The 24,877-nt window shown below is 37.6% G+C and overlaps 1 protein-coding gene across 5 annotated transcripts; it reads left to right on the top strand.

Annotated features, from left to right (window-relative positions):
- Nucleotides 1–58: 58 nt before the first annotated feature.
- Nucleotides 59–24,713, top strand: HEATR3 (HEAT repeat containing 3). 5 transcript variants are annotated; one of them, XM_026068848.1, is made up of 18 exons: nucleotides 59–274; nucleotides 612–670; nucleotides 1,105–1,277; nucleotides 2,066–2,153; nucleotides 3,245–3,357; nucleotides 5,183–5,292; nucleotides 6,065–6,205; nucleotides 7,021–7,304; nucleotides 7,987–8,077; nucleotides 11,184–11,341; nucleotides 12,390–12,472; nucleotides 12,732–12,868; nucleotides 15,372–15,460; nucleotides 16,277–16,420; nucleotides 16,521–16,697; nucleotides 17,656–17,799; nucleotides 19,175–19,184; nucleotides 19,729–24,177. In XM_026068848.1, exons 2-16 carry the CDS (start codon nucleotides 665–667, stop codon nucleotides 17,773–17,775), a joined length of 1,914 nt encoding a protein of 637 aa, XP_025924633.1. In that variant the 5' UTR covers nucleotides 59–274; nucleotides 612–664; the 3' UTR covers nucleotides 17,776–17,799; nucleotides 19,175–19,184; nucleotides 19,729–24,177. The 5 variants fall into 5 exon arrangements, with proteins under 5 accessions (XP_025924633.1, XP_025924634.1, XP_025924632.1 ...); XM_026068849.1 differs by lacking the exons at nucleotides 19,175–19,184; nucleotides 19,729–24,177 and adding an exon at nucleotides 24,190–24,713; XM_026068847.1 differs by having other exon boundaries at nucleotides 19,175–24,177.
- Nucleotides 24,714–24,877: the final 164 nt, after the last annotated feature.

Genomic DNA, 24,877 nt, shown 5'->3' with positions numbered 1-24,877 from the left:
GCAGGGGCAGGGGCAGGGGCAGGGGCAGAGGCAGAGCATCGCCGGGCCGGGCCGGGCCGGGCCGGGCCGGGGGCGCCGCGGTTTCGGTGCGCCTCGTGTGGGCGCTTGCCGGCGGGGAGCAGGAGGGAAAAGGAGCGCGGAAGCCCCGCGAGAGAAGCTGCTGAGAGCAGATACCGCGCTGAAAGGCTGCGCTCGGCCGCCCGCTCGCCGTGCTCCGCTGGCCTGGCCTTGAGCGTCGCTGGCCAAAGAGGCGTGTGTTACATCGGTGTCAGAGGTAAAAATCTCTGTTTTCCTTAATTAAGCCCTGTTTGTTCACTTAACTGAACTGATTGAACGAGTCACTGCTTCGTTATTTTCGCAGACTAACTTTTTAAAGCCAAAAAGTAAGTATAGAAATACATGCATGCAGGAGTGGGGATGTACTGAGACTTCTCTGTCTGTTTTCAGTGGGGTGGGAGCTGATTTACCGCTCCTTCCCACTCCGTTCTGCAGATATGTGCCTTCTCCGTTACCTTTCCTCAATAAAGGAAATTCCATAACCTTCAGTTCTGCTATTTTATTATTTTTATGGTTAGCAATTCTAATATCAAACCTAAATTTCTTTGTTGCAGTGCAAGCCAGCGTTGTGTTGTGGACATAGAGACCATTTGCTCCTTGGCGTCTTATGCAGGTGTATTTGTGGTGAAGACTGTTATGTCTTTGCCTTTTTTTGATTCTTCAGACTTTCTTTAACAGTATCGTTTCTTGTGTCCATCATGTTCGTTTGATAGTATTTTTCCCCACTCGTGTGCATTTTCTTCTTTTTAGCATGGTCATCAAAACTAGAAATGAGGTCTTGCTAGTGTCAAATCTGTGTCTAAACAATGGTTCTYTTGTTAAACAGCCAGAATAAGATTCATCCAGTCATGTAGTTAACACACACAACCCGGGTGAGAAATTAAAATATTTATGGAAGTTAGAATCTCTTGATTCTATTTAGAAGTGAAAAAACAGGAGCTACAATGCTGTGGTCTGCAAATCAAAAGGCAGATTTTTTTTTTTCYGCTCAGTAAAACCTTCCAGCTTCATTTTTCCCCCAAATCTACCGTGCTTGTGTCTCTGCAGCTACAGCATCCAAGTGCTGAAGTGAGAGAGTAYGCCTGTGCCAGTATTTCCAAACTGTTGCAGCAGAAGCATGTAATCCCAGCCTTTTTGCAGAGAGATGTTGTCCGCTGTTTGGGGCCTATGCTGCTGGATCACAGTTTAGCTGTTCGTGAGACAGCTGCAGGGGCTCTCCGGTAAGCAGTTATTAATATTCAGAGTTAGAACGAGGTACTCTGGGCCTGGTAAATAAGAGCGTGGGTTTCTACTGTTCATGAACTGGAATGTCAATCTCTTGCTTCGTCTCTGTTATGATTAAGCATGCATGAATCCCCGTATTGAGATCCACAAAAGAGCGGCCTTTCTTGCTCCAGCAGGGTGCCGCGAGGCTTTCGTAGCAGGAACAGGCTTTGGGTTAGTTACTATCATTTTACCTGCTTGCAGTGGAATGAATTGTTTTCTGTCCTTAAGTTAGGAAAAACCCTGTTGTATGAAGCAATACAGACCATCTGAATGCTGTTGGTATAGTATTTTTTGTCCTGATAACATTGCAGGAGCAGTGGATTAGTTAGAAAATGCAAATAGCTAGCTTTTTGAGAAAACTTGTAAATATTTGACAGCATTGTTTTGAGTTGCCATTCTGAGTTCAGACCAACAACTTGCATTACATGTGCAAAAATATGTTACCATTTGCTTCAGAAATAGAGCTAGTTTGTGATGTATCTTATACTCGTTGAGTAATTAACTGACAGAAGTCATATTTTAGTTCAAATAAGTGGGTAAGTGAAATCTGTTTTGTTTTTTAACACCAAACTTATTTTTTGTTAGAAAGGTAGAAGACTAAAGTTACTGATTAAGCAGATACATTTCATTTTAAAATGGATCATAACCTTAAGAGAAAAAATATTAAATGCTTTTTTTTTTTTTTTTTGGAAACATTCCTAGAAGGTATTGTATCTGATCCAAAGTGTTTGATCTTTCCCAGAAATCTCAGTGCTTGTGGAGGATTTGAAGTCTGTGATGACATGGTGACAAAAGACATCATGACACCCCTTGTCGCACTTCTGAAAGAGGTGTGTTTGTTTTTATTCTGATTTTAAAATTGATCTAGTCATTGAATTATCCTTGTCTCAAAAATAGTTCCATTTTTGTAGCTATTTTCAAGATAAGATCTTTAAAAGAGCCTTGTGGTAGATTTAATAGTGTTTCTTTACCTTTAGGAATGTAAATACCATACATTTTGAATACCAGCCAGGTGGATTCATAGAATACATCTTATCATTATATCATTAGAATTTGCTAAGTAAACTTACACTGCTACAACTCTTACTGTGCAACTTCTTGAAAGATAGTACAGAAATAATTCTAGAGATTTCAAGCAAACACTTGTTTCTGCTTCCTGGCCCACTAATATGGGTCCATGATGATGTTTGCTGCCTGGAATGATTTTTGCATAGATGGTCTGGAGACTTTTAGTCTTGAGTATTAGTCAAGACAAGCCTATTCTGTCAGTCAGTATTCAGAGCCAACATTTATGTTGCATCATTTTTCTGCTGAGTTTTTTTAGTAAACAGTGTTGTCTAAATCAGTGCTTTCATTTACAGCTGGGTAGTTACTGCTATTGTAATAATCTGTATTGAATTTTTTCTTTGGTCCAGGTGTTGCAGTGCAGTTTAGGGGTTGCACTGATTTTTGTCTCCTTGCTCTTCATATGAGCAGCCTTGAGCAATACCATCATTGTCTCTATGTTTCTTCCCCATTACAAAATACAGGTAGTAGCATTATTGTGAAGCGTAGCAAGATACATAGCTGAATTAGTTTATGTGGTTAGAACTATTGAAAATTACATAAAAACTGTATTAACAAGAAGCAGCATTTCAGGTTCTAAACTTGCTAAGTATTTGTTTAGCAAAAAAAATGCTTCGGAAGACTATCAAATGCAAAGCAAGTACTGTAAGAGAGTCTGTTTCTACCAGGGAGAGAAATCAATGATTCAATTCCATTATGGCCCAGTTTTCATAGAGAATAGGAAAATAGTCAGGTTTGCTGCTACTAAACACTTGATGAGAGATCTCTAAATTTTCTCTGCTTTGAAAGTTTTAGGTTTTTGTTCTTTCTTTTGGCTTGTTTGTTTCCCAACCCCAGTTTTCTTATTTGATTGTAGTGTAGCGCTGCACTAGACGCTAATCAGCTCTCTCCAAAGAAATGCAGAGAAATGAACAAAAATTTCGTTGAAGACATAGCCAATGAGGCTATTAACTTGCTGTGGAATGTGTGGTAAGTTCCGTGTTAACATTGCCCTCTTAGAAGAGCTAAATCAGATTGCTCCTGAAAACGTTTTACATGATAATTGAGGCAGAAGGGAAATAGCTCTCCTTGCAGGGGAAGATTATTCAGTTGCTGATTCTCACTTCTGATCATGTTGCTCCTACTTGTGCTTTGCATAATAAATGGCGAGTCCTCATCTGATCTGAAATATGTTTATCTTCTGTTATAGATTGCTTTGTAAGTGAAGGATTTTAAAAGTGCACAAAGTTGGTCATTTGTTTAAGGAGTGTGACAATTTTATTTCCATCGATTGTTCACCCTAAATTCTGATACTGTTTTCTGAAAGTGTTCTGTCAAAGTCTCTTTGAAGACACTTGTACAGTTTGGGTTCTGTGGTCTTGCATGCAGTTCCTGTAGATCCTTATTGTAATATGGGAGATGGAAAAAATTAATTTCCTATCAGTGGACTCCATTGCCCTGGGAATATGAGGAGTTCTTCACTTCTTCCTCCCTGTGCAGGTCTTCCCAAAGTTTAAATTAAGTGTTTGGACTAACTAACCTTTAGTGACTCAGGCACTGATACAAATCTACTCAATTATGTGACAAAGAATGCGAATGGTTCCATGAGTAATTTGCATTAGAAACATTGGGCAAACAAAGAGAAATAGCAACACTATTAATACAGATATAGCTATGAACATTGAAGCAATGCAAACTTGTGCTAAAAGTTCTCCTTGAACTTTGTTTTCTTGCTGTTGATTTTGATTCAGTATTTTAGCAGCTCCATGTTGTTACACACTTCAGTCCGCATAGAGTTTGTCTTGTACTATACAGTACTTCAGAGGAACTGCCTGTATGTCTGCCTATATGGAATGGCTGCTGGCTTGAGGCCTTATTTCTAAATCTGTTTTTTTCATGACTGAAATCWAGAACAGTACAGAAACTGCTTTCTCGGCACCTTATGCAGAATATATGACCCCTGGTTGTAACTCTGACTCGACTATCCATTTTAGTGTTCATTTCTTTATTGCTTTTGCAGACGTAAGTGCTTTGGAACAGGACCATGTTCTTTAAGTGTGCTATAAATCACTTCTGTATTTTGAACTCTGTGGCAATGATAGTGAACCACTGGCATCATTGCTAAGTTTGGCACTGATAAAACTTGGGCTGGCATTGATGCTGAGCCATAATATTTTAAAAAATAAATTCTTGAGGAGCCACATAGCTAGTTAGGTCCCATGCTTTGAGTTTGTCTTGTATTAATGTTCTAGCATAAAAATGGAAATAGCTGTAAAAATTTGAAGAAATACAAGTCCAGCTAGTTAGCCGATTACATGGTGCATTTTTGTATTGCTTCAGCATGCATTTCTGAATGTCAGGTAGCAATCAGTTTTCTAGAGTAAATGAGTACTTAGATGTGAGAGGCAACAGCCCGTTCTCTGTTATCAGTGGGTTTGTGGATGAAGGCTTCAGCTGGTGCAGAAAGCCCCAGTCTGGCTTGCAGCTGGAAGCTGTACTGCCTTTTACGCTCGTGCTGGTCTGTCTGTTTGCATGAGACTGTGTTTAGGCTAATAAACTCCAGAACAAAGTGTGAAGAAGTAGCTAACAGAAGCCAGCTTTGCTCAAAGGTATCCAGGGTATTCCAACCGCTCCCCACTTTATGAAGAGTTCACCATAACCTCAGTAATGAAGGATAGCTCTGGGACTAATGTGTAATTCTTAGACGGGTTTTTAAAATACAAATGCTAGAAATGCTGAGTACATGTTACTTAAAATTTTATTACAGTAAGTTTTTCCCTGGAAATGTATTTTATTAATCTTTTTTATGTGATAGTGAATGCAACAATACAGCAGTATCCATATTCAATAAAGAAGGGTGTCTGGAGGCTGTATTACATTATATGAAGAAATTTTCCACAAATGTGGATCTGGCTATTTCAGTAGGTAAGTGGTAAAAAGAGAAGATAAGGATCTAAAGATTTTTTTTTTCTTTATTATATGAATGTAACATTGATGTCACATTCATTGAATGATGCACCTGCCTTAGTGTTATTTAAAGTTCACACTGAATATAAAATTTTAAATTGCTTTTCTGAACAGTAGATCATTCAGAAGTTGACATCTGTTTTGCTTGTTTTCAGCCCAAAGGGGAATGGCATGTTTGGTGGTTACATGGGAGGAAAAGTTTTGTGGAAAGAAAGTGTGTTGAGGGAGGCTGTTCTTCTGTTTTGTTTTCTGTTTTTTGTAATGAAGAGTTTCTCTTGTAGAGCAAAGGACATAATTAACTTGAAAAAAAAAMCCAATGAAACATCTCCTTTCACTTTGAACATATTTTTATCAGTATTATCGCTACTATAGTCTTACAATGGTCTTACTGTTGTATGTACTTGCCACATTTTTTGCTGTTTTTCCTAGTCAGTATCCAGTGGAGAAACTGATTTTTGAGAAGCTGAAATGAATATGGCTAGTCCCATGTCTGGCATGATACTGTCCTCACCTGTTTTACATACAGTCCTGCCAGAGGACGTCTTTTAATGTACAACATGATTTGTGAAGGCCTGTGTCATATCATTACAATATGGTATTGTATCAAGCTGTTTTTTCCTGTGTTTGTGTTTCATTACCCCAGCTTTCAGGAAGATAATGCTTTCTCATTAGGAGAGTGAAAGCTACTGTTGGGTTTGTTAATTAATTATTCTTTTTTTATTTGCTACAGCAAACTGCTTACAGGCAGTGACAGAGGATAATCCCGAACTTCTTTCTTCATTCAATTCCTCTGCACAGCAAGTACTGGAAACTGTTATGTTGTGTCCAGAGAGCACAATGAAGCATATCCTGTTGAGAACACTGATAGCAGGTACAGCATCTGAAGAGATCCGTTTGTTTTGTGATGGATGGCACTGGTGGCAAGGGAGGGAGCAGAAGGCTTAACCTCTCTATCATCTTAACTCTGCTATCATCTCGACATCTAATCGTGATGATATCCTAACGCTGGCTATAAGCAAAGCCTGGACGGATTGTTCATAAGGTTATTTTTGCCTCTTGAGATTTTTGTTTTCCTGTGTTTCGGAGTGAAATATACCCCAAATATCTGAAACTAGTTTTAAAACTGTCTCAAATACTTGATTCTGAAGTCAATACCTGTTTAACGTGATTTTTTTTTTAATGTTCATTTGGTTTTCACCAGTAAAATGAGTCAGTAATAAATAGTGTAGGAATTGTCTTGATCTTACCAAGCGTAGGCTTATTACCTCAAGCTCTCTACCTAGCATTCCTCTTTCTACCTCAGATGATCGGCCAGGCTGATTTTTGGTTCTGGAGTATAAGAAATCTGTTTAATTTTGAGAATCCTTAAAAAGTGGTTATCTCATAGGGGTTTGTTATCTGAGGTAAAAAGCATCATCAAGATTGCCCCATATAAATATTCTGTGTATGCTTACATGCTGAAATTGAGCTTAAGGTCTGGCCACAACAGACAGATTAGCATGTGAAGTTCTGAACAGAAAAAAAAAAATGCAAGCCTATAAAGAAAAGACTTGATGATTTGTACTGAAATATAAGCACTGCGTATTTTAACTAGTGGAGGCTGTGTCCTTAGAAAATAAATGGCTATTACAGAGCTGTGAATTGAGTATTTTAATAATTTTCATATTTCAACTGTCTCATGTTTAGGCACTATGTGGAATATCAAGGACACCATTCCACCAGGCAGCCTGGCAAGCATGGTTAATGCAGTCTTGAAGGTTTTCTCAGAATCATTAGAAGTAGATGCTGGTGAAACAATTATTCGTATGAATGAAGCTGAAAAAAACAGGTTAAAACTTGCTGCAGAGGCAGAARCTGAGGAAAATATGAGTGATGTTATAGACAACTGTGTTTTGAGTGAAGACGATGAAATGGAAGAAATACCAAAAGGAAAAGTCAGAAGAGAAAATGACATTTCAGACCTACTTCCAGTAAGTATAGCTGACTGGCTCTCAGAGAGCTTGGTGCATCTGACTTGTTCTTAACTGAGTGTTAGCCAGAATAACTAACTAATAATGTTACTGATCTTATTCTCACAAGTGGCTTGACTGTTTTAGCTAAAACTTCAAAGCTGAACGTGGAGAATTTTGTTACAAATGGTTGAAATGTCAAGTGGCACAATACAGATGATAAGAAAATGTGCTTTTCTTGTATTCCTCTAGTGGAAAGTTTAGGCCTGACACTTACGTATAGCTAGCACAGGAAGTTCCTGATCGCTGCCTAAGGTAAATGAGACGTCTAATGGTTGTAAGTGTTAAGTCATGTGTAGAAACTGCAGAGAGCTTAACAAATGCATATTGCATGCATGGGGGGGAAAAAAGAACCAGAAATAAGTATAGGACTTTACATTTTGTTAATTCCTTTGCATTATGACCTGCATTAGTGCAGGTAGGATTTTTAAATGTAAAATTTGTTCACTGGTACAGTTGAAGCATCAAATAGARGTAAAGATGACAGGTTAATGCCTCTTGTGAAAAAATAAATTGGCTTGGGGTGGGATGGTGTTTCCTAGTGGCTGGGTTGTATTTTTCACTGACAGCCTAGCTACTTTAAAGTGCTCTGAAATGTTGTTTTCCAAAATTAAATTTGGTTCATCTTTTTTTCTTTTTTTAGTCTGATAAGTGGGAGCTGAAAGAAGTGACAGCCTTACTGATGGCTCAGCAGACTGCTCTGGAAGTCATCGTTAACATGTGCTGCAGCGAAGGTCTGTAGGAATCTCTTATTGCTAGTGTTGTGCGGTCTTTTGTTTCTGGAATAGGTCATGTTTAGTTGGCTATTTGGTGATCTTAACCTTTGAGGGTGAATGCATGTAGATTTGTGGTCCCTAATGCCCTCATCTGATTGAGAATCACAATAATAATGACTATTACTAATTTAAGTATATATTTTTTCCTCATTTAAATAATTTATATTACTTAAGTATATTTTTCTGATACAACAAAACCTGTACGAATTAGAGTAAGGTTTTCCTCTAATGTGCCCGTGTTTAACAGACAAAAAAAAAAAAAAACTTGTGCAGAATAGAAATTTCGTAAAACATACTGTAACCATTTTTTTGTTAGGGAGTTAGAGCACAGTCTGACAGTTAATCTGATACAATATGACTGTGAATTCTGTTGCAGGACTGGGGCATCAGTTTTTTTGAAGCAGAGTTTGCTTTTCTTGTTTGGGATTTAGTTTTGATACTACAAGTGTTGCAAAAGGAGGAGGAGAGACAGCTTTACATGCAACTCTTGACAGCAGTACAGATTTGGGTTGTTCAGAGTTCCACCTTTATGAGCTCTCCTGGAGGAAAAAGAAAAGCTGTTGCTCTGGCAGGAGGTTAGGAAAAAGATATTCTGTATCTTCTATGAACTCTGATATTCAGTTTTCTTAGCTTTTCTCCAAATCATCAGGAAAATAAATAAATGATTTTCAAACTCTGCTTAAAAAAAAAAACAAAAAAAACTGGAAATTGTAATTACTAATACAGTTCCTAAGCCTGATAAAAAACGTAATTGTGTAGGAGATAACTTTGTAAGTAGATCTTTCAGTTTCTAATAAAAAACTCAGTAATACCCAGATATTCCCAATGGTGATTTTTTTTCTTTTACAGCGCAAGGAAATTCTGCACCTAGTATATGAAGCTCCTTTCATAACTGCATTTCTCATCTAATGAGCTGTAATTCATAAGCTCTCCCCTTTAATTGGAAAATCTCTTGTGGATAAGCTGCATATTCTGCCATTCACTCAATGTAATGTAAGGTTGATTGTGTTGTATTTCACTACAGTACTTTACCCATTCATGGGCAGACAGAAATCTAGTCTGTAGGAATTAAGAGGAATCCAGAGGCAGCTGTTCATTTAATTTTTGAGTCGTGTGAGGACTAAAATAGCTTTAGCCATTATGCTGAGTTCATGGAAACACTCAGCTTGCCACAGAACTAAGGGAAATAACTAGACTTGCAAGTGAGATGTTTTACTGAATCTTGGCTGGCATTTGGGAGGAGAAGCAGGGAGCTCGCCCCATTAAYGGTGACACAGGAAGGAAGTCGGGAGACTCCAGCATTGCTGTCCAATTTGTAGGCCATGGGTGACCAGCACTAGTTAAGATGGGTTTACCACTGGAAAAGCTTCTGTATCTCCATCTGATATGGAATAAATCTGGTCTTAGGTATGGGCTAATGTTCTAGAGTCCGGTTTTTGCTCTGCCCCGTGTCTTCTCACTCACTGCAAACTGTGATTTAGCTGCTGTTTTCTTTGTTGTTGCTGAATTGCATGTTTAGCTAATGTCATTTTTATTTAATTTTCAAAGAAGAATTTTTTTCTTTGCTTTGTAAAGATGCAAATGGAATTTTTTTTAGAAGAGGCAAGAGATTGAATGAAGGGGAGGGGGGGAGGATCTGCTTTTTTCGTTCTTATTGCCAGAATGGAGCAGGGCCTTGGGTGGCAGTGCATAAAACAGAATGGTTTTCTCTTGCAAAGGCTATTAACACCAATGTATTACAGTTGTAGAATTAACTGGATATTACCATAAGCAAAAAAAAGTTGCCCATGTGATCAAGCAACCACAGCTTAATGAATTAATGTGCATCAGATAAACAGCCTTTAAATATATTCTTCACCTTTAAATATATTCTTAAGCTACTGCACTGTACATTCATTTATACCTCTGTTGTTATATTTTAAGTGAATGTATTTTACCTTGCTTTTGCCACAGAAAAAGTGTGTGGCTATTGCAGTACAGCTACTATAGTAACTGGATCACGTATGATTGTATGTTGGCAGACAAAATTACGTGGGGGTGGATCTAATTTTTTTCGTCACAGTAGTTAGATAGCCTGACCTATTTATGCAGGCAGAACTTTCATCTGTCAATGAAGAGAATCATTCCAACATGTAGACTTAGGACTTGTGTACACACCAATTTTGTACCAGTTAAAATGTAACCAGGTTTAAAACAACTTTAGATAAATCAGTGTAAACCCTGTGGACATAGATATATCAGCTTAAATATATATGACCAACTTAGCTTGTGCTTGTCAGGCCAAGTCAGCCTTAAGCCATGGGCAGATATTCACTCTGCAGTAGCTGTGCCAGTTGATAATATTACCTCAACCTTCCTCCAGATTTTAGAGTATTGCGCTTACAGATCTGCTAGCAGAGTAAATTGTGTAAATGTTCCTTAACCTAGTTTAATTTGCATAGAGTGTGTTACCTGAAATGGTGAACAAAGATGATTTGGATGGCTCTGGCTACCTTTGCCTGTCGTACTGTCCTTCTCCCTGGCCTTGCTGCGTGGACAGTAACATCTCCATCCTCTCCAGTTAATGCCAGAAGATGACATCTGTCTGTGGCCTCAGTATTGCGAGAGAAAACAGTTGCCTTAAACTGTTTACAGTAGTTAGGAAAAACAAGTTAAGTTAAACTGGTATATTTGAATACCTGAATCCACCTGTGAAAAGTAAACTGGTACCATTCAAGTTTAAATCTTAGTAAATGTTTCATGAAGTGTTTCTGTTATACCTTTTGGATATCTTTAAGCAAAGCGTAGTTAATATCAGCAAGTGAAATGTCTGTGTGTGGAGAATATCCCTCATAAGAATACTTGTTCCCTGAGTGAATGTAAAATAAGTATTGTAATAAAAAAGTTTAAACAAAAATGATACGATATTTATAACTGTGGCTTGATGGCACTTGCTTTTGTGTGGACTTCATGGAGCAGTAGACCATAAAGACTTAAACCAAGAGTTGGTGCCTTGTATAAATCAGATGTGGGGTACCTATTGCATGAGTGCTCTTATATTTAATAGTCTATATTCTGTTCTCAGATCCCTCTGATGATGAATGGGAGGAACTCTCCAGCAGTGATGAAAGCGATTTGTTTATGGAAAATTCATACAATGAGGGCAGTGGGCTGCTAATGTCACCTCTATGCCTCTCTGATGAGGTTAACTCAGCGTTTCTGAACTACCTCATTCCAAAGAAGGTACTGTCTTTTATCATCTGTTGGAACTAAAATATAATCTTTCCTTTGTGCCTGATTTGTATCCTAGGCTAGGCAAACAAATTATCCCAATCCAGCTGGAAAGATCTTCTTAAAATCACTTTAGCTTGCTCTTTTTTTTCTTCTTTTTTTTTGTCCTTGAGATACAGTGCAATCACATGACTTGATTTGACCTAAATAACTTCTTCATATAAGTTGGAATAGAAGGTTTTTACGTTTCAGAAACCTGATGCATTTTTTTATTTATTTGGCTTTTTTAAAACTATAAAGGTTATTTCTTGATTTGGACATGAAAAGGGTTACATGCAAAAAGAAAGGGAGCATTGAGTAGAAGAATAGCTGCCAAATTTCTGTGCTAGCTAAGTGAGGTCGAGGTAATGTATGTGAGCGACACTAGTCAGTATTGGAAAGTGCGTGTTCCTCTTTTTCCCTGTTCTGTGCCTAATACGTGAAGTACAACATTTGACCCTGGCAAGAACTCAAATTCTTCTTGTTTCAGAATTGTTTTGTTCATTCTTACTTGGGGTTGTAAAGGTAAAATTCCTCATTTGAACTAGTTATTACACTGGTTCAGCAGTGTGACAGAATTCTGAACAAAAATGTCAAGATGTGAGATGAATAACATTCAGGGGTCTTTGTATTTACTAACAAGCAATGCAAGTTTTCTCGCAAGGTCTTTGGGCTGTGCAGCTATCTGAGCATTCTGTAGCAGAATATCTAAGAAGATCTAAAAAAAAAAAGAACAGGAGAGACTTAGAAAATTGCCTTCTGTACGGTTGGATACTTAAAATATACTATGCTAAACTCAGTCTATAATTGCATCATATATGAGTAATTGAGGAAGTTTCTGGCATTTTCAGCAGGTGAGACTTCTGCTACCTAGAGAACTTTGAAGAAAATCATATTTGAAATATGTAGTTTGAGGTACCTGTTTGACATTAAACTAAAATTTCTAACTTTTCCCCTGTGCACTTCAAAAACAACCAAAAAACCCAAACTTTGTTGCTAAACCTTTTTTTTTCCCCCCTAGATTCTTGAAAAAACTGCTTTTCCGAACAGTGTTGCTCTAGACATCTGTATGCACAATCCATCTTGGAAACCATTAATTAAAAAGTAGGCATTTTGTTGTCTCTCTTACTATTTTTCATGTATATTCAGTTGTTACAGAACTCTTAGAAGGATTGTCCATCTTTGGGTTGCTTTAAGATTTGGATAATGCAGATCTGATATGTGATTTGCAATAGGGAGATACAAATATTTGTGTAAACTGCACAGTGGATCACAGTCTTACTTAATTCAAGATCCTTGTCTGAATGTCAGCATTCATTTATGAAGAGATCTGCTAAGTGCGTTGCTTGTTTGTTTGTTTCAGGCTGAACACAGTGCAGTGTAGAGCTTTGACATGTCTTCACAGCATTTTATTAGTGTCAGATGTGGATTGTCTCGGAGGAGCTTCAGCACTTCAGTCACTTGCACAGCATCTCTCACAGCTAGTCTTTTCTAGAGCGGGTAAGCCATTTAGTAAAGAGGGCTTGCTGGCCTATATCATATAGATATAAGATGGCCAAGCATATTATTAAGTGGTTTTAATGCCATTTTATTAATTTTATACCCTTGGTCTTCAAAACAAGGGTCCTGAATGCTGGAAACATGCTGACAAAACAGTGTATCCTGATGTAATCTGTTTATCCAGATTGCGTCCTGAGCAAGCATGCTCCTCATGAGAGGATATGCTTTACATCTATGTGTGCAAACGGAAAGCTAATGGATGAACCCTGCCTTGCTGTGAGACCAGAACTGTTTTGCTTGATATCATATTTGTGATAATAGCTGTTTTTCACCAATCAACGATTTTATCATGAAGAAGACGAGACATTTTCCTTTCAAATGTGCCAACTAACCTAAACAGCCACCTGAAATGAAGGGTATCCAGCAGTCTTTTATATCACTTTTTTCCCAGAATCTTAGGAAATTATCAAAAATGGTTGTTGTAAAAATCTCCAGAATGTGCATACTTATTACAGTGGGAAAGATAGCAGCCTTTGTGTCTCCAGAACATGCATTATGCATGTGGTCGTATAGCTTTATTGAAAATATAATAAGAAAGTGTGCAAAATTCTTGAGACTAAATATCAAAGCTGCTTATCAGACTTCCTGCTGTGATGTTGATCTGACTTGAATGCAGAAGGCAATAAATTGGATAATTTTGTTTTTCTAAAAATGACAATGTTCTGGAATATCAAACATATCCTGGTGGATGCTATAATGCATCCTCTGTAATTCCTCCAAGACACATTACGTCACAGAAATATCATGATGGCTTCCCCATAGATCTGCTAGTATCAATACTAATGAATGGTCCAGTACAGATAGGCAGTAGTTAGTTTTGCCAGCTACCTCCTGTCATCTCATACATCAGATTAGCGTCATTCCAATAATACCATTGGACCGTTTACCCTGTGATCTGTGTGTTACTGACATTAGAGAAGCTGATGTTGGTACTTAAAAAAATGTAAGCAGCTGATTTTAGATTGATGATCTGGTTCCCTAATGGGCTGCTTCATCTAAAACTATTCTAATAATGTGTTTTGTTTTAAGATCAGTTATATGGCATGACTCTACAAAAAATCCACAGATATTCCTACAGGCTGGAAAAGTCTGCTGATTCTCAAAACTGACAAAAAAATCTTTTTCATAAGACAGATCTGTTGAAATCTAGTATATGCATTACTTTTTCATTTCCAGTCTCTTAGAAGCTTGAGAAGTGGGGATTTCTTCCATTCTTTTGAGTGTCTTCATTTGTAGCCACAAGTGTGGTGTGTATAGTTCTTACTCACTGTARTATAGTTCAACATGGTATTAATAGATGCTCGAAAATGCATCTGCCTGCAAAACGCACTCTTTTCTCCGAAAGTCATATTAAAAGCATGTGATCTATCTATGGAAACGTTATGACTAAGAAAGCGTATTTCATGAGAGCATAGTGCTTGAAGAACTAAAATGCAGGAAATGAAAATAAATATGAAGACATATGTGAGGAAGTGTATGTAAAATATTTGCCTGTCTCATGCTTGAAGAACAGGACTACAAGGGCCTACATGTTATACTTAGCAATAGTCAGAAAGTTCTTAGATGAAACTTGAGAAGTGGCCAACTGAAGAGAGAGGGTAATAATAAATTAGTTTAATGGCTCATGTCCATTTTTGTTAATACTTTATATATATTTTTTAATAGTTAAATGCTATCTAACAGAAACTGCCAGATATAGCAGAGAAGATACCAACATGTGGTTAGAAGGAATTCTGTGGTTTATAGGGTCAAAAAGAGGCATAAAGACCTAGTTGCTTAAATGGGAAGGAAGGAGATGTGCATTAAATTGTCAAGAGCTTCTGCTTCTGGAATAGTCCAGAAAATAAGAACACACTAGAGGAAAAAGTTTTAAGAAATCTAGAGTATGTATCAAAGATGATAGCTGGTACTGATGAATAGTAATTTGTTGCTAAACGAGAATAATGCAGTGTTTGAACTGTACATTTCTGAAGGTTATTGAACCATAGGAAAATATGTTCTTTACGTGAACTGGAAACAGTCCAGTGCTCGGGGAGTCTCAAAAAGCCTGCTTGCAAGACATAGGAAGGGAGTTAAGTACCCAGTTAGCTACTGTAGTTTTCTTAGTTACAGTATTGTGGCCAACATGTGATACTCGGTTTTTAAGCTTCTCTTCTGTGATAGTTTGTACCATATGTTAGGTCACATAAGTGTCTTAACCAGGGATGTGTCTGAAATTGAGGACCATAAATAACTGCGATCTAAGCTCCAGGTGCAATAAATACTGAATTCAAAATAATCACTATGGTTACAACTTAAAGACCAGTGTCTGAAAATCTAGCTTTTCCTGTTTGTGGTAGTACCTGGAGGAACAATTAAGGGATTAAGGCATTCCTATTTTTTTGCTTCTTATATTGTTCATCTTCCTGTTTAACTTTTGGCTTTGGTTTCAATTTTTTGACAGAATTCCCTAAAGACACAGAATTCCTGGAAGCCATAACTAGTGCTTTGAGGGCTCTCTTACAAACAATGGCATCAAAGAGCATCTCCCAGGTAAAAGGTTTCAAACTCATGTTCTGGTAGATTCAAATTCATGTCAGATTATGCTGGAAAGCTTTTGAAACAAAACTGTTTAAATGAAGTGCTAAACTCCTGTAACTGTAAACACTGAAAGTACAGATTTAACAGCGTTCAACCTCCGTGTTTTTCATGGATCTGCTAGGAACAGTTTATTTTATATATAGCCTTCAGAACGTGTAAACAAGTGAAAGGTATTTTGAAAGCAAAATAGCAATCCGCACCATGTAGCATCTTTGAGATGGGTATAATGACAAGGTTTTTTGTTTGTTTGTTTTTTTACTAAATTAGCATCCAAAAATGTGGATTCTTTATCTGCTGATGACATGCAGTTGAAGCTGGTTGTCTTTCTAGAATCTTTGTCAGACATAAATTAGTGAGCTAAATATAAGAGTGAAGCGTAATAGTTCGTTATACAAGATGTAATAATAGATGGTTTGCTGGTCCTTTCTGGCTTTWAACTGTGAAAATGAATTTCTGTATTGTATGTTGTAATGAGCTGGAAATAGCTATTGAGCTAGGTAAATTTGTGAAAACACCTTTGGGCTTGAAACTTTTTCCCTTTGGCTTTGTGACAGCCTTGATTATGTTCTGGAGGAAATAGTTTAAGAAGTTGAAAGGGAGAGTTTAACTGTTCTCTTGCTCATTAGATTTTCAGGATTCATGGTTTTTGTATTGCTTCTCTGTTACAAGTTTGCCTGTTTTTCCTGTAGAAGCAAATGATCCAAATGTCTTRCTTGGAAGCTTCCCTGGAAGTGTAAATATATATGTGTTTTCTTCCTTACTAAACAGTGTATGACTCCTGAGCAGCTAATCGCTTTATGTGAAGCTGGAATTCACAGCAGCAATTCCAGTGTTAGAGTCAACGTAGTTAGCATCCTTGGAATTTCTGGCAGTGTCCTGGCAAAAGCAGAAGATACAGCTGAAACACTAAAGGTGAAAAAGCAAACTTTTCATTTCAAGCCTGAAGCTGCTTTGGTACTTTTTTCAATTTTTTTAAACACTGATGAAAATCAATTTTTCTTTTTTATTTCAGATGATTGGAAAATTTCTTCTTGAGGTTGCTATGAAAGAGTCTTCTCTTGTAGTAGCAGGGGAAGCCTTGGATGCACTTTTTGATGTGTTTGCAGATGGTAAAGAAGCAGAAAAGGCAGCAGTACAGATTAAGTTGCTCCCAGCACTGAAAGAATTTCAGCCAGTATTCAAAATGAGGGTAGGCATCAAATGCAGCCAGCTCAGGGTCTCAATACACAATGTGGGTTAAGTTTTGAGATCTGGGCTGCTAAAAGAGATAATTAAGCAGGAATATATTCATCTATAAAATGGTGAAAGCATTGAAGTTCCTGCTATTCTGCTTTAGAGGAAAGCAAATACACTTACTTTGCAGTTTGTGTAACCATTAAGGTTACAGTGTAACATCTGCATTACACCATCAGCATTATTGATGTCCAAATCACAGTGTTTTTCTGAAACCATTGCAAAGTGAATCCTTTAGATGTCTCTGGAGGAGGACCAAGTACAGCTAATTTGGAGGGAAAGGGAAAGGAAGAAGTCCCTTCTGAAGTTACATCGACATCGTTTGGTTTTAGCTTGCTGTAGTTGTGGCTGGGTATTTTTGTTCTGTTGCTGGTTAATTAAAATAGATCACGTATTCTGTATTTTCAAGAGTTACACAACAAAACTTCTAAGCTGTAATTTTAAATGTCTTTGACTTAAAGAACAACCTTTATTGCACTGTTTCTTTAGTCAGATGAAGCCTGTAGACTGACTTTCATAGTCTTAAAGTCAAGCACTGTGCATTTCAAATACATAACGAACAGTGCTACAGTTGTTTAATTCATTAGATATGCAAGGTCTTTTATTAAAATAGATACAGAAAATAAGAGTATGTTTCAAATTTATGACTGAAGTAGGATGCCAGTGGTATTATGGCCAGATATAGGCAGTAATGATGTATTATAGTAAAATGCTGTATTATAGTAAAATGCCTTGTGGAATGTATTGCTAATCTTTGATCTGTATATATGCATATGAACATGTTATTTTGGAGTTCTCAAGAGGGATGAGTATCATGGCTTGCTAGAGGACATATACACAATTGTTATAAACTTAGATGACCTAACAGAAAAAAACTTCTATATTAGTAAAGTATATATGTTTTGGTTTTACAGATGCGAAAAGAAGGCAAAGGAGAATATAGTGCAGATCAGCTCTGTGTTCTTGACAATGTGAAGATGAATTTGAGAAGATTCATTGCATATCAGGAGACACTAGTGAAAAACCCAACTTGAAACATCAAGGAGCTTTAAATTAAGGTTTCCTTTACTGAATAATGTTTTCCAAAAATATAACCATTTTGGCTTCTAAAATTTGTTGAGCAAAGCAGTTTTGCTTTCATGTTAATATATATATATTTTTTTACATTCAGTATTTTTATACTTCTGGGTTGATGCAATATGAAAGTAGCGTCAGCATAAAAAAGAATAGCATTACTTTGAGATTAAATGTTAGCAGTGATAAGAATGTGCTCTTGCAGTCCTGAGATCTGTAAATAGCACTACTGTCAATGTTTAGAAATCCTCGTGTATCCTGGCAGAAAATTATCATTGCATGAAAAAGTAATTTAAGGAATGTCCTCAGTTATGTGCCAGATTAAGAAAAAGCAAAAAAAAAACAAAACAAAACAAAAAAACCACCCCACCAACCCTCTGAGATATTTTCAGGGAATTCATCAGTGGCAGAATGCTTATATTTGCTATTTGTTCTTACCTATTTCTAGAATTGCACAGGCACTTATGGCAAGTTTCCCGAGAGAAGTGTATGACAAGTATGTAGATTACTGTCAGCACTTGGATCTATTGCTACTTGAGGTTTATCAAAGAGAAAACTGTCTCAGATTCATTTATGACAAATTCAGTAGGGTAGGCTTTTACTGTGGAAATCAGTTTAAGAGGATCCTACTCTTAAACATAGTTCTGTTTTTACTGTATTTTGATTGGTATTTCAGAAAATCAAGTCCGCTAATTTACCTTCTTCCTTGTAATTCTACATTAGGATAAGTATGAATTCAGGGAAGTAGTAAACCTAATAAAGAAAGATATTTTTTATGCTGAGTTATTATCTAAAATACTTTTATAATTGCTTAAAGTGTCTTTTCAATATTTATGATAGACACTTTTAAAGTGTAAAACTTTTTCAAAGAAATGTCACTGATTCATGAAGATTTTATGTGGACCTTCATATATCAAAAGTTTCGCTTTTGTTTCTATGAACAAAATATTGTATCAAGTACACTTTTTTTAGAAAAAATACAAGGTGGAAGAAATTGAAGCACAACAAAAAGTTGTAATTTGAACTTCAGTGCTGAGGAAAAAAATTAACTTGTTTACGATGATTTTGTTTGTGTTCTTTTCCTTTAAAATCCATACAGTGGGGTACACATCCAGAACTGTTTTCTTGTGACTTCTGAAATGGGACTTTTTTTTTCCCTTCCACCATTAACCTGCTGCAGTAGCAAAGGCATCTAGTTTTGGGCAAAATTTTGCTCACAGTGTTAGGCATGGAACTACAAAGATCAAATTTGTTTGATTTGTTAGATTTCGGTCTCTTTTAGACTAGAAAGCAGGCTTTAGGACTGACTGGATAATTTGCAAATAACTAATTTTGTGAAATTCTGACATTTTTTGCCAGGTGAAAGAAGGTGAAAAATGAATTTAAACAACTGCACTGCCTGAAAAAAAGCCCTGTTCTTGCTGTTGCTTTTCAGAAGTTAGATTAAAAGTGTGATGTGATGCCTGCTAATAAAATGAGTGAGGGAGTGAGTGTCAGGGATCAGGAGGCTCTAAGACAGTTGAGTTTGGGCATTGAAAGTACCAGAGAAGTCCTAAGGAAAATGTAGCGATTTAAAGGATATCCTGGGATTCAGTGGGGGCAGCCAGAGAAGACGGTCGGTGTATAACTGCTGAGGAAAGAATAGCTAGGTGGATTATGGCATAAGACTGCACAGTGTGTGGATTTTAATCCCAATGTTAGTAATACTTGCCGTATACTGAGGATAGTATAATATTAGCCTGATTAAAAGGAGCTAAGAAGAGCAGGGCTTCCTTCAGAGTCAGATCAGGTTGTGCAGGCCTTGTTCAGTCCAAGTTTGAGCATCTCCAAGGATGGAAATTCCACAGCCTCTCTGGACAACCTTTCCAGTGCTTGACTGCCCTCACTGTGAATATCTTTTTCCTTAAACCTAGCTGGAATTCGCCTTGCTGTCAAATGTGCCTCTTGTCCTTTGCCTGCACACCATGAAGGAGAGTCCAGCCACATCTCCTTTTATTACCCCCATCAGGTAGTTGAAAACAGCAATTATATTCCCTTTTCCTCATGGCCAAACAAACCTAGCTCCCTCAGACGTTGACACATCATGTGCTCCAGCCCTCTGACTGTCTTGGTGGCCGTCCGCTTGATCTGCTCTGGTGTGTCAATGTCTGCCCTGTATTGGGGGCTCCAAAACTGGGCACAGTACTCCAGATACAGTCTCATGAGTGCTTAAGTAGAGGGGAATAATCACTTCTCTTGACCTGGTGGCCATTCTCCTGTGAATGCAGGCCAGTATTTGTTAGCATTCATTGCGACAAGGATGCACTGCTGACTGCTGTTCCCCTTGTCCACTAGGACCCTTAGGTCCTTCTCTGCAAAGCTGCTCTTTGGTCATTCAGACAGCAGCCTGTCCTGTTTTCTTGGATTATTCTGTCCCAAGTGTAAAACGCAGGCATTTTACATCGGGTTTAGCAGTCAGAATCTGGTTCCTGGGGACTGTTAGAATGATTAAGTGTATGTTATTTTTTGTTTAGTTTCTATTTGTCACTAATGGGAAGAAATGTTTCATCTTCAATACAAATCTTAAAGTTGCAGATAAATATATAGATGATAGGGCATCCACTAGAAAGCCTGTTTTTTTTTAATATGATCTATCAGGCCCTCTTTTTTTCCTTCAAGTTAAAAGACAGACTGTCATTTAGAACCTAACTACTCCAGCAGTAGGAATTCATGTGTTTTTTGGGTTTTTTTGCTATGCAGTAATCAGTTGAATATCTTAAAAAATAAAAATAAAACAAACAAACAAACTTCATTTTTGTCATAGAAGGATGGATGTGTAGTATTATAGACCATATCTCTTGCAGAAGTAAATGATTTAATGTTTAAATACTTGTTTCTATCTTCTGGTACACATGCCATTTCTAGCTAATAGCTAAAAGAGTAATGAGGACATATGAAGGCATTTTTGTTTCTTGTGAGCTTGTACTAAAACTCCAATATATAAAAATTAAAGTAGTCCCTTCACCCTTGGAGCACTTTGCTGGACCTATTCCACTGAGTGTAGGTAAAGACTGGCAAGCTGGCCGTTCCATCTCCAGCTCACCAAATGCTAAGGGAGTGCTGTTACTCTTGTTTTTTTTTGCTGCTTTGTGTTACTTCATCACTAATATTAATGAAATTTATATGTGATTTCTTAACATCCCATCACATGTAAGATTTTTAGCAGTCTGCCCTTGCCAGTGGTCCATAGCAAAAGGGAGCCCTGATCTTCCTTTGAGATTTCTGTGATATTGCAGTTATTAAATAATATTTAGCCAACTGCATACTTCAGAGTCCGTATTTTTGTTTTTCTGTTGAATGAAGAAAATCTTACTCTACTACCTGCCTAGCTACCAGCTTTGTGTAGCTTGCTCTTGGTGTCTAATGGAGGGCTTGTGACTGAATATGAGATAGTAATTCTGTATGTTAATTTAGAGAGTATGTTCTACTCATAAGAAACAAGATGTAAGATCGCAGGAAAAGTAGGCAAGACAGTGAAGAGGCTAGTTATCAGTGATTGAGAGAAGTGTCAGATCATGACCTAAAGAGAAAAGAGATGTGTATGTACAGAAAACTAAATTGTAAGATAGGGACTATAGAAATTGTTGTAACACAGTTGAGAAAATGATGCCAGCAGAAGAAAAGATGGTGTGTGGCAAAAATGAAATGTTTGAAAGACTCTTGGCACTGACTTATTTAAGTAGATTTAAGGTAAATGGGAGATGGATAATGTGAAGACAAGATTTTTGACAGCCTACAAAGACAAAGCCAGATCTTGGAGATCCTTTGAGGGTGGGAGAAGTTGGACTGATCTAGACAGTGTGGCATAAGTAAATAGATGCTGTATGTGCAAGTATACGTCATCAATTCATGTGATCACACAGATTAGACTGATATCAGAACAGGTAGCTGAAACAGTATTTGTTTGCTTCTCCTGGCTCCTAAAATATTGTCTGTCTGATGGGGTGGGGGGGGGAGAAAAGGAAAAAAAATGCAATCATTTTAAAATATGGATTGCTGCTTTATCAGTTTCCCTGTCTGACACCAAGCACAACAGAATCTTGCTCTGGATTGAGATTTTATGCCATAATATATGTTTAGCTGAGTGGGTTTATGACATTAAGAAAAGAGTTTAAAGGAAGACAAGCTCTCTGCTTCCCCACCTTTTCAGAAGCAGTAGGACAGGTAGCATTTGCTGCTTTTGTCCTCTTTGCAGCCTGCAAAGTGTTGAATCATAGACTGTGTAGATAAGGAGTTATCATTGCTATGTGGTTTTGTCTTTACTCCCTATGAAAAGAAACAAGTGGCAACATTTAAACAAACATTTGTTATGAAGCACTATTTATATGTCATGCCTTGACATTCAAAACACATAGTTTAACTATTTGAGATTTGTGGTGTGTTAGGGTTTTTTTTAATACAGCCTTTTTAAGATTCTGCTCTCTTAGACGAACAAGAATATCTTAAACTACAAATTACCTTGTTTTTACTTTTGTATTTTGAGTGAAAATGTAAAAAAAAATTAGAGCACAATAGAATCACAAAATGAGAACTGTAATCTGAGAACAAATTAATTTAAAAACAGTTTGTAGTTTAAGTATTGTAAATGAAATGTATATCTTGTGGAATATTAACATATAACAACCAACCAAAAATACACATAAACTCAAGTTCTCTTTCCTTAATAAGTAATTTTCAGTGAAAACATTCTCAGGGGATTGGTTAGAGGTATCTAGCCTTACAATTTCTGTTGCATATTAAAATCCAGGAAATGGTAGTGGTAATTGAAAATCATATAATGGTTCCTTTCTGGCGCACACGAAATGAGCTAATGCTCCAAATACCGTTTACACTGGACTTACTTTTAAGATACTTAACATTGTTAAGATAATTGGCAAAAACCGAAAACTGACGATCACAGCAGATCAGGGAATCTGAAGTTTTTCCACACAGGCTGAAACATGGTGTTTCTGTGTGAAGAAGCTTGTACTGAGTGTTTTTTTGTCTGCTCTCCTAAGAAATTCAAACTGTTAACTTTTGTACTTTTCAGGAAAAATAGCATACATTTAAATCAATTCAGAACAATTTCACTATAACTTCATTTTGTTTCTGTACTGTTTTCATAATTTCCTTATTTCTATGAGAAGCATTTTGTCAGACGTAATTCAGTGACCACATAAAAACATAATTTGAGACTTGTACACAAAGGATATGCCAAGACACCGGGTGTCAGGAACTCCTTGTGTTACTGTTATATTAAGGGCTTAAAATCAAACCTCTTGGGAACTGAAATAAGCTATCATTGTAATTATTCTGTATGCTGTTGGAACTAGTGTGGTTGTTACGTGGGACTTTCAACACGGAGGAATGGCTCTGATACAGCCATGGGCGCTGTGGGGGACTCTGTCAGAGGGGATGGTGGTCACATAAATGCCTCTGTCACTGCTAAAGACTCGTCTTCTCCCAGTTTTGTGTTTCTGTTCTGAGAAAGAATCTCTGCTGGGCTTCTTTGTTTTCTTTCCCCTCTGACACATGAATTTTCTTGAACTTTTAAGGAAAAGTGCATTGGCCTCTTTGTCCCCCTTGTTGGAGAGTGAAGGGCACTTCCAGAATTTAACTGAAGAAAGGCTGACTCAGCTAGACAAATGCGTGTTTCTAAATAACCTGAGGACTTGTCTCTTTCTATTAAGTAAAACAGTTAAAGTTCAAGATTATGACTAAAAAAGTCATTTTGATTATATTCTTTTTTTTTTTTTGCTTTGTATACACTCTAGGTCCTAATATAATGCCTTTGTGATATTACATTGCACAGGGTAGTCCTGGCTTTATTTGCTAGGGACTAGCGTTGCCACTGAGAAATCCTGTAAATTAGTAAACCTCAGTCCTGCAATAAAACTTGTTTACCTTTATATGCTGAATGTAAAACAAGTCATGCTGGATTCAGATTTTGCAGAATTAACTTAATTTTTCAAGCCCAGATATTTTTTATGGTACTATTATCTCTCTAGGGGTAACCTTTAAATCTCTCTTTTTTTTTTTTGAATTAGGCTTTTGCTCACCTTTTTCCCTTTTTTTTTTTTTAAAAAAAGCTTATGAAATGAAAGCTATTTCCTTGCATCTTTTATATAATAGGAATATCAGTCTTCATCTTTTTTCTGATATGCCTATAATTCTCAGAGTAATTGAAGAATGTGAGTATTGGAAAATACCCCCTCATTTGGGGTGTTTTTTCCCAATTTTGAGCTGTCAAGTCCCCCTACTTTCCATTCAGCTTTTGAGGGTAGTTCAAGGTACAGATCCTCATTTTCAAAGCAATTAGTGGGTCAAGTTGCATCAAATGCCAACTTTCACCCTAGCGTAGGTGGATTTCTCTTGGATGACCAGACCAGACGTCGTACCGCAAGAGGAGAGGCCGAGGACAAAATGTCCTTGGTTGTCCTGCTCTTGGATGTTGGGGGATGGCTGGCTGGGACAACGCACGCAGCTTGAGACGTGGGCTGTCACCAGGAAATGCGGTCCAGACTTCTTTGCAAACGTTCCACCTCAGGGACTACTTGAGACACGTTTTCTCTCCAAACCCACGTTCCTAGCAGCAAATCCTGCCCCACACAATTCTGAAGCTGGGGAAAAGGAAGCACCAGCCCAGCCTTGCAGCGGGCTGGAAACTTCYCAGCTGCTCATCCATGAAGGGGGTTATAGGGCTGTAGGATGGAAATAGTAACAATAAAATTGAATCTGCCTAGAACTTGTTCCACTAAATTTTGATCTCTGCTGCGTTGTGTAGGTAGTATGTTTTTCTGTCAGCAGAAGCACGGGCTGTACAACTGTGGCACCTCAGCTCTCGTTTCACCTCCCTGCGAGCCGAGTGAAAGCGAGGAAGCCCCCAAGGTGTTCACGGCTATCACAAAAACGGGTTTTCGGGGCGGTTTCGGTGGCTGTGGCCCGGGCGTGAGCGGGGGCACGAGGGCTGGCTGCACGGGGTGGTGGGGACCGGCCGCCGGGGCGGTGATCTGAGGTGGGCAGCCGAAGCCCGGCGGGCGGTGG

The sequence above is a fragment of the Apteryx rowi genome, unplaced genomic scaffold (genome assembly GCF_003343035.1).
Source record: "Apteryx rowi isolate R43461 unplaced genomic scaffold, aptRow1 scaffold_28, whole genome shotgun sequence".
Classification (NCBI taxonomy): Eukaryota; Metazoa; Chordata; class Aves; order Apterygiformes; family Apterygidae; genus Apteryx; species Apteryx rowi.
The sequence above is the reverse complement of the archived record's forward strand: the minus strand, read 5'-3'. Positions and strand labels throughout refer to the sequence as shown.